Consider the following 13,786-nt stretch of genomic DNA (forward strand, 5'->3'; position numbering starts at 1 on the left):
GCATGAGGGGACATATGAATCCTTAGCACATCTGGCACGTAAATATCTTGCGACTCCAGCTACAACAGTGCCATGCAAACGCCTGTTCTCACTTTCAGGTGACATTGTAATTAAGAAGTGGGCAGCATTATCTCCCGAAAATGTAAACAAACTTGGTTTCTCTTAGCAATTGGCTGAACAAGAAGTAGTACTGATTGGACTTGTAGGCTCTAAAGTTTTACATTTTTTTTTGTTTTTGAGTGCAGTTATTTAACAAAAAACTCTACATTTGTAAGTTGCACTTTCATGATAGAGATTGCTCTACAGTACTTGTATGAGGTGAATTAAAAATACTATTTCTTTTGTTTTTCATTTTTACAGTGCAAATATTTGTAATCAAAAATAATATAAAGTGAGCACTGTACAGTTTGTATTCTGTGTTGTAACCGAAATCAATATATTTGAAAATGTAGAAAAACGTCCAAAAATGTTTAATACATTTCTATTGTTTAACTGCGATTAATCACGATTAATTTTTTTGAGTTAATCATGTGAGGTAACTGCGATTAATCGACAGCCCTAGAAATAAGCAAAGCATACTTCATCCAGCCTGTACTGCTTCCTGCCAGGTTTCACTAGTGAATCCTGTCACGTGCCCTGAAATCTCCAGTGAACATGTTATTGGGGATTTTGCTGCTGAAATGACAACCCCACAGCGTACCCTGAGGAGTGGATTTTGATCCACACAGGAAAAACGGCCTGGTCGTAGAAAAGTCTTAACCTTGCTAGCACATGAAGCACTGAAACAAATCAGTCACTGTCTCATTTATTCCATTCTGTAATTTGGGAGACTTTGGGGATCTATCTTAGTGGCAGCCTGGTATGAAGGCATACCTCAAATTTTCTCCTGTAGATAATTGTGGTTAGCCTTTATTTAAAAAAACTACAGTATTCTTCAGCAAAGTTCAAAACATTAAAGCCTACATTAATGAAGTTGCATACTTTAATCTGTTAGCCATAGAATGCTATAATGTATTCCTTGAAAACAAAAAATTCATATTTTTTCCATGTGCTGCCTTTGTTTATAAGATGGCAGGATTTTACATAGACATTGTGAAAAATTCTACTTGTGTTAATTCATGTACAGTCTCTTTTAAATGCACAGGATTAGCAGCAAAAGAAATGTAATGAACTTTCAGTCCTAATATAAATTCCTGATTATTACCTTTTGTTAAGGGCTCAGTATTTTGAAAAAATAAAGTGTGTTCTTCTTTACAGCATCAGTAACTAGCTTTCTGACAGTCCTGGCCTGGTATCCTAATACCTTACTCCGGACATGGTGCCTTGTGCTTCATAGCCTAACTCTTATGACGAACATGCAGCTTAATTGTAAGTTTTCTCTGAGTGTTGTTTTTGTTATGATGCTTGAAAACTAAATTACAAATGAAATAAAGTAAAATAAAAAGGTTCTTAATAAATGCAGGGTTTTTTTTCTTTCCAGGGGATAGGTAGTGAATTTTCGTGCCATTCACCTGCATGGTGTCTGAATCTTACCCAGGTTTTGTAGTGACTTACTATAAATCCATACTATGGGTGATGTCATGTGTGGAAAAAATAGACGATTTCAAGTGTAATTCATCTAACAAACCTCTGTTTAAAATAGGATATTCTTACTGAGCATATCTGCTCCTTTCAGTCTTACCTGCTATCTTCAGTGACACAAGTTTTTGCTGCATTTTTTATTCCTGTTAACTATGCAGTATTATCACAAAGAGAGGGAGCTGAATTCTGTTCCTTCTTGTACATCATCAGAACAGCATACTAAATCATTTATATTGTTCACTCCCCTTGTAAACAGTAGGTTCTTAATGATGGCAACATTTTTATAACTGGTGATGGAAGGGAAAAGTCAGCTTGACTTTCACTCTCTTGGGCTGTCAATAAAAAATAGGAAAAAAAGAGAAAAGAAAACATGCAAGGTAACGTAGCTAGATGTTTTTCCCCAACATAGTATATATCTATAATACCTCACTACAGTGGCATGACAAGCACTTTAAGGAAGTTTAATTGTTCTTACATTTCTATCAATCTTTAACCTTTGCTGTAAATCCTTTGTTTTTGTTAACTGCTTACTGGCTTTTTGGTTAACATTTCTGACTTACCTTTTTTTCCTGAGAATAGACACCCTTGTATGCTCTTCTAAATTTTTACAATGAAGTAGGGTTTGAACGAAAATGTAGTTTTATTCAGATGTTGGCGAGTGGAATGTAAGTTAGTTCACAAAGTTATACTTCACCAGCACACATGCAGTTAAATCTAGTTGCTAAAAATAACCCTTTAAGATATAAATATTTCTGTAACCGTTTTTTGACTATTAATCCCTTAGGTCATTCTGAATATCAGGTGACATCACTTAACAGCAAACGCCGACAGGAAATTCCAATAAATTTGTTGTCAGTCCCTTGTTGAAAGTGTTAGTGCTGATTTAAGAAACTATAATTAAGCATTTCTAGGACATCCATTGCTATCCTGTCTAAATGTCACACTAATAAATCTCTTCTAAAACGCTTGATATTTTCAAAGTTCTTTACAAACTTTTAATTAACCTGTGAGCCCACACAACATCCCTTTGAGGTATGTAAGCTATCTTCTTCCTCTTATCCCTTCATCTCGTGTTGAGTAATTGTTCAAGGATCTGCCATTTTCCTCTCTTTGAGGCAATATTAAGGTCCACCTGCTTACCTTCTTCTCTGATACAATCCATCCATTGCTTTCTCAGCTTTCCTCAGGGTCTCCTGCCATACTGTCTTACACCAGGTTCTCTTTCTTTGAGGTAGGTAAATGTTGTTGTTACCATTTTACAGCTGGAGAAACTAAGAGGCCAAGTAACTTTCCCAAGGGTACCTAGTGAGTAAATGGCTGTCTTGAGACTATAACCCAAGGTGCCAAATCAGTCCTGTGCCAAATCCACTACACCAAGCTGCTATGGAGTTCTTACACTATTTTTCACTCTGAGCAGATTGAAACAGTACTAGCTTCCACTTCTAGTTCTTTTCTTTTTCTTTTGTTTTTTGGCTTTTACTCTTTCCTCCCTGCTTTTTGACCAAAATTATGTTAGTGTACCCTAACTTCTCTGGCTATGGAGGGATATTTTTTTGTTCATGGTGCTCCATCTGGAGCAATTTGTGAGAAGCAGTCCACAGAATAGGCCTTACTTGATAGCAAAGATTACCCTGCAGCCTTCTAGTGTCTCAATTTTTCATCTTTATGGAATAGGAAGAGAAGAAATTCTTTTTACTTGTTTTTTTCTTCTACCCACAACAAACTGTCTTTCTTTTCAGATGGAGAGCTTGAGTGTCTTTTCATGATAAACATTCATAATCTGAGTTTGGAGAGCTAGTACCTGTTTTCTGTCTGAAGGCAAGAGGCCAGGTCTTGCCTGTACACAAGTCCATCCAGGGCATCAGACAAACAAATTTCAAACCTTGTTAGGGGAACACAATCCTTTTTATGTTAACTTTTGTAAACACTCTATCTATTGTTTTAGAAATTTACTCTGGAAATTTATAGGGCTATATGAGCTTGTCATGTCAAATCTTAAGATTTAAACTTTGAGAAATAACATGAGATTATCCCTTTTTTTGGATCACCTTTTGATTTGTTTTGTAATTGCAATGAGGAAATTAGCCTTGGCTCTGAGCACAGTTTTGAGTGCATTTAGAGAGGGAGAAATGATCTAAGGTTTGACACTGATGCAAGATGGAGAGTGCAAATGGTCTTGTTGCTCAAACACGGGGACTTTGTTTCATTCTTAGATGTTATTGAACAACCTCTGAGCTTGTCAGTTTCTTTGAATCAGTTCTCACAGACTGGAGGAAAGATTCTGTGTTCTGTTACACAGCATTTCAATTAGTGTGTGGAAAGTCACTTTCTTCTTTGCATTTTGGTCCCTGTTTGTATTCCACTGAGAGTTAAGCCACAGGCAATTCCAAGAGCTGCTATGAAGGGTGGCGGAAGAACTCCAGCTCTCCTTAGATGAAGTCCAGGATACACAGCATAAGTTCTTGGACATCCTGCAACCCACAGGATTCAGCCAGATAGGACTTCTGGTGAACGAAGCCATGCTGGAAGAGGCATGAGTCAAATGGCATACACTGGCAATGTGCAACCTCCTACCCCCAAGAGATCTGAGAAATGTGACTTTGTCCTGGCAAAGAAAGCAGAGTTTTTATTTTTCCACTTCCCTCCAAACTCCCTGGTTGTTTAGGCTGCCACAGTAAGATGTAGGCAGCAATACCCAACAGTCACCACTGATAAGGAGGCCAAACATCTGGACCTGCTGGGGAGGAAGGTGTTTACATCTACTAGCCTCCAATTTTTTATATTGAGCCATCAAGCTGTGTTGGCTAAGTATGATCTAAATTATTCAACATTTCTAGGGACTAATTATCTCAACAGAACAGGGTTTAATTTCAGGCCTTTATCAGCGAAGGCAAGCTGGTGGTCAGAACTGCATTAGAGTCTGCAGTTGATGCAGCTGACATTGGATCAAGGTCAATGGCAACTGCTATCATGATGCGCCAGGAATCATGGCTCATTCTTCCAGGTTTCGCAGGGAGGTCCAGAACACTGCAGAAGACTTGCCCTTCAAGACCCTATATGAGAGGGGGGGGGAAAAGGGGTGAGGGGAAATGTATATCCATGAGAGGAGAAGAAAGGCAGCAAGTACAGATCCTTTGCTGTAAAGATAACAAAACCAGCTTATAGTGCTTCTAGGTAGACAGGAGAGAATCCTCAAAACAACCAACAGGAAAACTTTCTTCTTTGAGTATTTGTCCATGTGGCTCCCACTCTGTGCACATGTGACCTTGCGTACAAGATCAGTGTCTTTTGGGCTGCACATGCACCTTACAGATATTTGCACCATTAACTTTCATTATTGAATTGATTAGATGTTTGATTCACATTCTGATTAATAACTGGGAAAGTTGCTTATCAATACTGCAAATGACTGTTTAGCGATTACCAGACAGCATTGTATTAATTTATCTGTCTCAGTATGACAAAAGATGAAGGAAGTGGTAGGAAATGAAGAGGACTGACAAAATGAAAAACACATAATTTTCCTAAAACAAAATGTGAATATTAGGAGTTGTTAAATAGCAAGATAGAAAGGATTCTTGTTCATCTCAAAATGCAGAAAAACAGTTTCTTTGGATTCTCCAAGTTAAAATGTTTCCTTGAATAAAGCCGTCTATTGAACTAAAAGAGCAGTACATAAAATTTGATCTTAAAAGTGAGACTTTATGCTATTAGCCTCAAAATGTAGCCTCAATGATAACTTAAGTCACTGTTTCAGGTTTTCCAGAAGCACTATATCAGCTTCCTTCAGGAGCTGTATCTTAGTCTTCAACAACCCCCCCCCCCCCCCCCCTGTGACAAAGTCAGGCCAGACGACTGCAAGAGAGTGCTGCTTCTGAAGAGTCTCTCTCAAACATATAGGCCATGAAGCAAGCATCTGGTCTCACAATCTCAAAGCCCAAAAAGCTAAAAGTACGGAGCAATGCAGCTCTGTCATCTGTTCTTGTGGAAGCAAATGAAGACATGATCAACTTGAAGCTGTTCTTCAGCAAACTCAAGAAGGACTGCAGAATTGTCTTTGCTCCTTTCAGGCAGAGCACTGCTGGGAATTTCAATATACAGGTGGTGGTTGTTCAGCACTGCCCTCCAATTAACATGTTTGGCCTCTGTAAGCCTTGAGCCTTAGAATGTTACAGGCCCTCTTCCCTATGAGCTGAGAAAGAGTTACCTCAGGTCAATTAGGGACACCAGAATCCAATTAAGGGCTGCCTGAGACCTTTAAAAAGGGCTCCTTTGGTGAGAGAAAGGGGGAAAGATAACCTGCTGCCAGGCTAGTGGCAGCAGGGATATAAGCTTCTCGAGGGTTGAGAGGCTGTGCTCTTTTCCATAGGGGAAACAGCCAAACCTGAGTGTCTGTTAGGGGAAGGACTGGCACCCCAGGGCAAACAGGACCACAACCTGCCCCAGTGAGGAGGAAGGAAAAAGGTATCCCCCCTTTGTTTTTGTGTTTGAGACTGTTTCTTTTTGTTTGGTGGAGGATCACCCCTTAGGCCGACCCTGAGGCCTACCCTGAAAATATGTCCAAAGTAGCACAGAAGGGGGAAGGCAAACCCTGCCCAGAGGGGCTGATTTACCCCAGGCCTGCTATCGCCAGAGCGGGGAAGTGCTAAGTCTGGCCAGACAAGGGAGGTGCCTTGCCGCCCCCCCCCCCGCCCCCTCCCAAAAAAGCAGTGTTTTTACGCAGTGATTTGTGTCACAGAAATATTGAAAGGTGAAGATGCACTTACTAAAAAAATTGCAGGTGGTTTTTTTTGGCTAACTGCACCTCCAGGTAATGCACAAGGGGCAATTTAAACACTGTACCCTGAATACACTCCTCCATAAAAAATTAACTTGCAGTTTCACTACTAAATGTTGCAAGTGAAAAAGAAAAAAAATTAAGGAAGAACAAAAGAATCACCACTAACATTACTGCGAGATGGGTGGTCAAATGTGATCTGACCAATCATTTATTGAAAAAAGATGGTGAATACCTCATCTTCCCAATAGCATTCAGTGGATTTTTCAGGAAGATTGTATGTCTGTTTGCATCTAACTACTATAAATATATTGAACATTGCACCGGGGACACTTATAGAATATATTGTTGTGCTATGTTTTAATCTAAGGAGGGACAGAATTTACAAAAATAATTGAATGAGGTTTTTGGAGATACTTGAGAGGTTATTGGCTGACACTGCTGTCACTTTCCATGGACATCTGGCTTGATATAATTAGCAACAAAGTGAGGAAAACACAAGAGGACAAAATACCCATCCCCCCCCCCCCACACACAAAATTGAAGTTGGGGCATTGCCATTACTTAATTAATAAGACTGATTTTAAATATAAAGGTCATAAATAGAGCCTAGAACAGAATGAGGCTGAAATTTGGTAATGGGTACATAATCCTGAGCTGTTTCATCCTCTTCTAGCATTTAAAATGGATACGACCGGTTTCTACTCTGAATTTACATTTGAAGGAGGTTGTTGCAGTTCATTGTATTAAATGGTGAAAAGTCGTAGAAATAAAATGATGCAACACAAAACATCTGAATTCAGATGAACTTCTAAAAGCTGTGCAGGCAGCTGAGCATCAGTTGAGTGTGTCTTCATCACACTCAGATTGGATTAGTTGAAACGTCAGAATAGGTTATGTACTAAAAAGAAAAGTGTTGATATATCATGTCGTGCAGCAGATACAAGTGTCATGAGTCTAACTAGTTAGTAGACCGAGATTGTAGTATTTTTTGTTTGCAGTGTTAAACTTTCTTTTGGACAATATGTGCCTTTTTTATGCTTGGTATAAATATGTTTATGAAGAATATCAATGTGTGTTTTTTCATTTAATTAAATATTTTGGATGTGTGTGTGGTTAGAGAAAATCATAAACTTGTTCAGAATGATAGTATTGGTTGCTGCCAAGGTAAGCCCTAGATTGGCAAACCATGTTTGTTTTCAGAGACTCCATTTTTCCTTAGCTTGATCCTCTTCAACAATTTGCACACCTACCCTGCTGTTTCAGATTTGTCTCCCACCAAAGCAAGGCTGGCTTTCCTTCCTTTAGCATAGTCAAATGTGGACTACAGCACATCCCTTCTTTACTGTTTCATGGGGCTGATGCTGCCTACCTCTGAGGTTGAGACGGCTGCTTCAGCCTGTTTTTCCTTTATTGAGCCCCAGTTTAGTTTTCTTCATCAGTCTTGGCTTAATTAATTGGACTCAAAACAATATTGGCAAATCAGTGTGAAGCATATGCTCTTTGCACCTCTGTAAGAATCTCTTTCAGTATGTGTTTGCTGTATCTACTTAATATGAAAAATCTGTAATAGATTGTGGACAGGCAACTTATGACAAAGGAAAACTACTCACTGAAAATTCTTATATTTTTGTTTTCCTCTTCTCCTTCCCTCCTGTTTCCCTCCATTTTCCTAGAGGGATTTCTTTTCATGGCAAGCCTCTCCAACATTATAACTTTATTTCACTGCTTTGAAAGCTTTTCAGTTGAGATAGAAGTTGTCAGGATTTAATACTGATCTTGATTGACAGTACTTTGCCTCCTGGTGGGTGGAGACTTATTAGTTAGTGTAAGGAAACTATTGTATAATGAAGAGGAAGTCTCTGAGAGACAGAATTACTGGTAAGTAGTTTTCCTTTTTCGCTCATCTACATCCTTTCCAAGGAGAAGCTATTCTTGATAAAATAGATGCCAAGGAAACTCTCAAATACAAAGAGAGCAAACTTTCTCAGTATTTTTTTCCTCATCTCATCTATGGGATGAAGTCTATATCTATCCAAATAGATGTTCAGGCCAGTACAGTTTGATGAAAGTAAGTAAATGTATCTATTCCAGTAGGGCTTCCACACTTTCCCAAGTCTGTTGTAGTTGAGTTTTCTTAATCATATGTAAGGCACGAGAGTAAGTTTGCTATGTATTCATTAAGCCTTATTTTGGATCATCTGATATATTCTGATTTTACCTGTATTTCAATATCTCTCTCACCCCCAAACTTGGGGGGTTTATTCCTATTGACAAATCTCGAAGTATATATAGTAGTTGCCAAAAGTCTGCTTTAAAGAGCAGATAGACTACATAGTCCTTGCCTGAGAGCTTAATGAGTGCATTTAATAACCAATAGAAAAGACCTGGGCTGAGGAAGATCAAAGGTTAGAATAGAGTTCTCTGAACATATTGCCTCCACAAAACTAAAACTTGCTTCTATCTTAAGAATATTTTATGGGCAAATTCAGAAATTGAGTGGAGTGGAGTGACTGATGTGGAACTTGATTAATGAAGAATTAAAAGAGAGTACTGTAATTAATGCCAATTAGCATGGGTTTATGGAACCCTTATCCTGTTAAACTAACTTGATATCTTTTTTTAAAATGAGATTACAAGCTTGGTTGATAAAGGTAAGTGTTGACGTAATATACTTAGACTTCTGTAAGACGTTTGACTGGATACTGCATGACATTTTGACTAAAAAACTAGAATGATACAAATTTAACATGGCACACATTAAATGGATTAAAAATTGGCTAACTGATAAATCTCAATGAAGTTGTAAACGGGGAATCATCATCAAGAGGGTGTGTTTCCAGTGGGGTCTCACATGGATTGGTTCTTGGACCTATGCTATTTAACGTTTTTTATCAACGATCTGGAAGAAAACATAAAATCCTCCCTGAATAAGTTTGCAGATGACACACAAATTGGGTGGGGAATAGTAAATGATGAAGAGGACGAATCACAGATACAGAGTAGTCTGTATTGCTTGGTAAACTGGGTGCAAATAAACATTATGCATTTTAATACAGCTAAATGTAAGCATATATATCTAGGAACAAAGAGTGTAGGACATACTTACCAGATGAGGGACTCTATCCTGGGAAGCAGTGACTCTGAAAAAGATTTGGGGGTCATGGTGGATAATTAGGTGAACATGAGCTCGCAATGTGATGATTTGGTCAAAAGAGCTAATGCAATTTTTGGATGCATAAACAGAGGAATCTTGAGTAGGAATATAAAAGTAATTTTACCTCTGTATTTGACACTGGTGCAACTGCTGCCGGAATACTGTGTCCAGTTCTGGTGTCCCCAGTTCAAGAAGCCTGTTGATCAATTGGATGGGATTCAGAGAAGAGCCACGAGAATGGTTAAAAGATGAGAAACTATGCCTTATAGTTAGGGACTCAAAGAGCTCAATTTATTTAGTTTAACAAAGAAAAAGATAAGAGGTGACTTGATTAGTCTATAGGTACCTATATGGGGAACAAATAGTGGATAAAGGGCTCTTCAGTCTAGCAGAGAAAGGTATAACACATCCAGTAGCTGGAAGTTGAAGCCAGAGAAATTCACACTTGAAATAAGGTGTACATTTTTAGTGGTGAGAGTGATTAACCACTGGAACAATTTACCTAGGGTTGTGGTGGATTCTTCATCACTGACCATTTTAAAATCAAGACTGGATGTTTTTTTAAAAGTTATGCTCTAGGAATTATTTTGGGGAAGTTCTATGGCCTGTGTTATACAGGAGAGCAGACTAGATCAGTGGTTCTCAAACTTTTTTTTTCCGCGGACCACTTGAAAATTGCTGAGGGTCTCTGTGGACCACTTAATGATCTTTCCAAATGTTGTTTGTACCATTAGCTAACTATAGTAAAGCGCTTTGGATAAAAGTGCTATATTAAAAAAAAAAAAAAAAAAAAAAAATTTTGTTTGTTCTACAAATAAAAGCACACAACTCACATTTTAATATCAGTAGTATTACCTTTTTAATGCGATGGATGTGCCCTCTCTCCCCCACCGTGGCAGCCTCCGAGCTGGGGCTGGAAAGGAAGGGGGTCTCCCTCACCGTGGCAGCCCCTGGGCAGCTGGGGCTGGGAAGGAGGGCCGTCTCTCCCCGCAGCCCTGGAGCTGGGGAAAGTCGCCTCTTTCTCTGGTTGCCGCAGCCCTGCATGTCCCAAATTCCCCCCACCTCCTCTTCTCACCCCACTGTCCCCTCCCATCTACTCCCTATTCCCCCCAAGGCCACAACATCACCTTATATATGTGTCTTCTCCAGGGTCCAGGCACCTAATTAGTGGAGCCACACCTGCGCGGCTCCACTAATTTAGGTGGGTGGCCCTTCATTCTCTTGTGCGCGGCCACCCAGGGACGCATCTCAGAGGGAACTACCCAGTTGGGGGTTTGTTAGATTTGGTGGTGGGAAAATGGTATACTCAGAACCTCAGTGAATGGTAAATAACTTATAGTAGTTTATACATCATTATTCAAAATGGAGTAATGAATAAAGCATCGTGTGTACCAAGTATAAATTTTATTAATTTTGTTAGTACTTGCAGTTCAAATTCTGTTTTTATGTTTTTGTTTTTAGCTGGTTCAAGCAGTGCCATCGGAGCTCAGGAAAGTACTGCCCAACTGTTGGTGTCAGATCCCAACCTCATTCATGTTTTAGTGAAATTTCTTTCAGGCACTAATCCTCATGGAACAAATCAACACAGTCAACAGGTAATGCTGCTAATTACAAAAACAGAAGTAACTCAGAATTATAGTTAATGAGGTTTTACAACACTAGGTAAAATTATGTCCATGGCTTGCACCATCATCACTTGTATGGTTTTAGATGATTGTGATAATTTTTCTGTGTAATTATTGTTCAAGTATATGTCCCGATGAGTGCTCTACCATAGGCTGTATGTGTGCTTGTGAGTCTCGATCAGAGACTGCAAAGTCATGTCTGCCAGCCCTTGTCTGAGCAGAGCAGTGCCAAGTGCTCTAAATGAGGGTATATAGGGAGGCATGAGTATATATCCCTAGGGGATGCCAGGGTAAACTTCTTGGCCACCCCAAACAACATGAAATGTTGCCTGTTCTGCTCCAAGGGAGGCTAAAGCCACAATTCTCAGGGGGATGCCTGATAACACCAAGGCCCAATATCCTTCTTATGTTTTTCCATCTATTCTGTTAATCCTTAAGACCCTTTTCAGGCGGTGCTGAGAAGGAGCAAGAGCTATGCTCATAGCACCTGTTTGGCTGAGACAGGTGTGGTAACCCCAAACCCCATCCATGTCTCGGAGTTAATGCCCCTTAGATTGCCTTTCACAAAGGACCTATTGATTCAGAACTCAGGGACCATCATCCATCCTAATCCCTCCTTCCTGAATCTGAGAGCATGGCTCCTAAATCACTCTCAGGCATGAAGCTGGTCTTTTCAGATAGATTTCAGTCAGTTTTCTTATCCAGTGGAAAGTCCACTACTCACAAGACTTACCTCCAGAAATGGAAATGCTTCCAATTCTGGTGTCCTTCCCATCTTCTCAAGCCTTGGAAGTCCTGCTTTCCAAGATCCTGGTCTACTACCTATTAGAGTACGTCTGGCTGTCATCACAGCCTTCCACTCACCCATCCAAGGCTTCAGTCTTTGCCTATCCTACAGCAATTAGATTTCTTAGAACTTGTTCTCTCTTTGACACCTGGCCCCCCAACCTTGTTTTAAATGCCTTATGGAAAACCTTCAAACCAATGGCAACCTGCTCCCTCTTCCACCTCTCCCTGAACATTTTGTTCCTAATTGCCATCACCTTAGGAAGGAGAATGGGGGAGCTGGACTGATGCAGCATCCATCACCTTCTGTAAAGACAAGGTTCTACTACATCCCCATCCTCACTTCCTTCCAAAGGTCTCCCGGAGCATAACATTAATCAGGAGATTCACCTACAAGTTTTCTACCCAAAACCTCATTTCTTCAGAGAAAAATCAAGCCTTCATTCACTGGATGTCCGAAGGGCCTCTGCGTTCTATCTGGACAAGACTAAACCATTCCAGGTCTCTCACAGGCTATTTGTATCAGTTACAGATGGTATGAAGAGCCATCCAGTTTTCACATAAAGGCGAAGTGGGGTTGCATCTTGACCTGCTATGAAAATATGGGGGTGCAGCCTTCTCGCTGAGTAATAGCACATTCCACTAGAGCTGAGTCCACATTTGTAGCTCTACTGAAGAACATTCCCATAGCAGAAATCTGGATTGTTTTAGTTTCTCTCCATAATTTAGACCCCATCATTTTAGATGTATAGTTGGGAATTATGTTTTCCAATGTGCATTACTTTGCACTTATCAACATTGAATGTCATCTGCCATTTGCTTGCCCAGTGAGAGTTTTGTGAGGTCCCTTTGTAACGCTTCACAGTCAGCTTTCAACTTAACTATCTTGAGTAATTTTGTATCATCTGCAGACTTTGCCACCTCACTGTTTATCCCTGTTTCCAGATCATTTATGAATAAATTGAACAGCACAGGTCCTGGTACAGATCCTTGGGGGACCTCAGTATTTACCTCTTTCCACTGTGAAAATTGACCATTTATTCCTACCCTTTTACCTATGTTTTAACCAGTTACTGATCCATGTATGGACCTTCCCTCTTATCCTATGCCTGCTTTCTTTGTTTAAGAGCCTTTTGTGAGGGACCTTGTCAAAGGTGTGTGGTGGTGTTTTTTTTTTTTTTTTTTTTTTTGAAGTCCAAGTATACTATATACTATATCCACTGGGTCACCCGTATCCACATGTTCGTTGACTTTTCAAAGAATTCTAGCAGATTGGCGAGTCATGGTTTCCCTTTACAAGAACTGCACTGATTCTTCTCCAACATATCGTGTTGATGTGTCTGATAATTCCTTTCTTTACTGTAGTTTCAACCAATTTGGCTGGTACTGAAGTTAGGCTTACCAGCCTGTAATTGCCAGGATTGCCTCTGGAGCCTTTTTAAAAAACAGGTGTTACATTAGCTATCCTTCGTCATCTGGTGCAGAGGCTGATTTAAGCGAAAGGTTACATACCACAATTAGTATTTCTGCAGTTTCATATTTTAGTTCCTTCAGAACTCTTGGGAGAATACCATCTGGTCCTGGTGACTTTTTACTATTTAATTTATCAATTTGTTCCAAAACTGCCTGTTAACACCTCACTCTGGGACAGTTCCTCAGATTTGTCACCTAAAAAGAATGGCTCAGGTGTGGGAATCTCCTTCACATCTTCTGCAGTGAAAACCAATGCAAAGAATTTGTTTAAGTTCTCTGCAATGGCCTTGTCTTTTTTGAGTGCTCCTTTAGCACCTCGATCATCCAGTAGCCTCACTAATTGTTTGGCAGGCTTCTTGCTTCTGATATACTTAGAAAAATGTTGAC

At 39.7% G+C, this 13,786-nt stretch overlaps 1 protein-coding gene across 1 annotated transcript in view; it reads left to right on the forward strand.

The window, feature by feature from the left end:
- Positions 1-13,786, forward strand: part of BIRC6 (baculoviral IAP repeat containing 6) — a 332,211-nt gene that overhangs the window by 134,378 nt on the left and 184,047 nt on the right. The window contains exons 43-44 of the mRNA XM_065402120.1: positions 1,258-1,368; positions 10,977-11,110. Coding sequence (XP_065258192.1) covers positions 1,258-1,368; positions 10,977-11,110 — 245 coding nt within the window. The remainder of the gene's footprint in view (positions 1-1,257; positions 1,369-10,976; positions 11,111-13,786) is intronic.

The sequence above is a fragment of the Emys orbicularis genome, chromosome 3 (assembly GCF_028017835.1).
Source record: "Emys orbicularis isolate rEmyOrb1 chromosome 3, rEmyOrb1.hap1, whole genome shotgun sequence".
NCBI classification, from domain to species: domain Eukaryota; kingdom Metazoa; phylum Chordata; order Testudines; family Emydidae; genus Emys; species Emys orbicularis.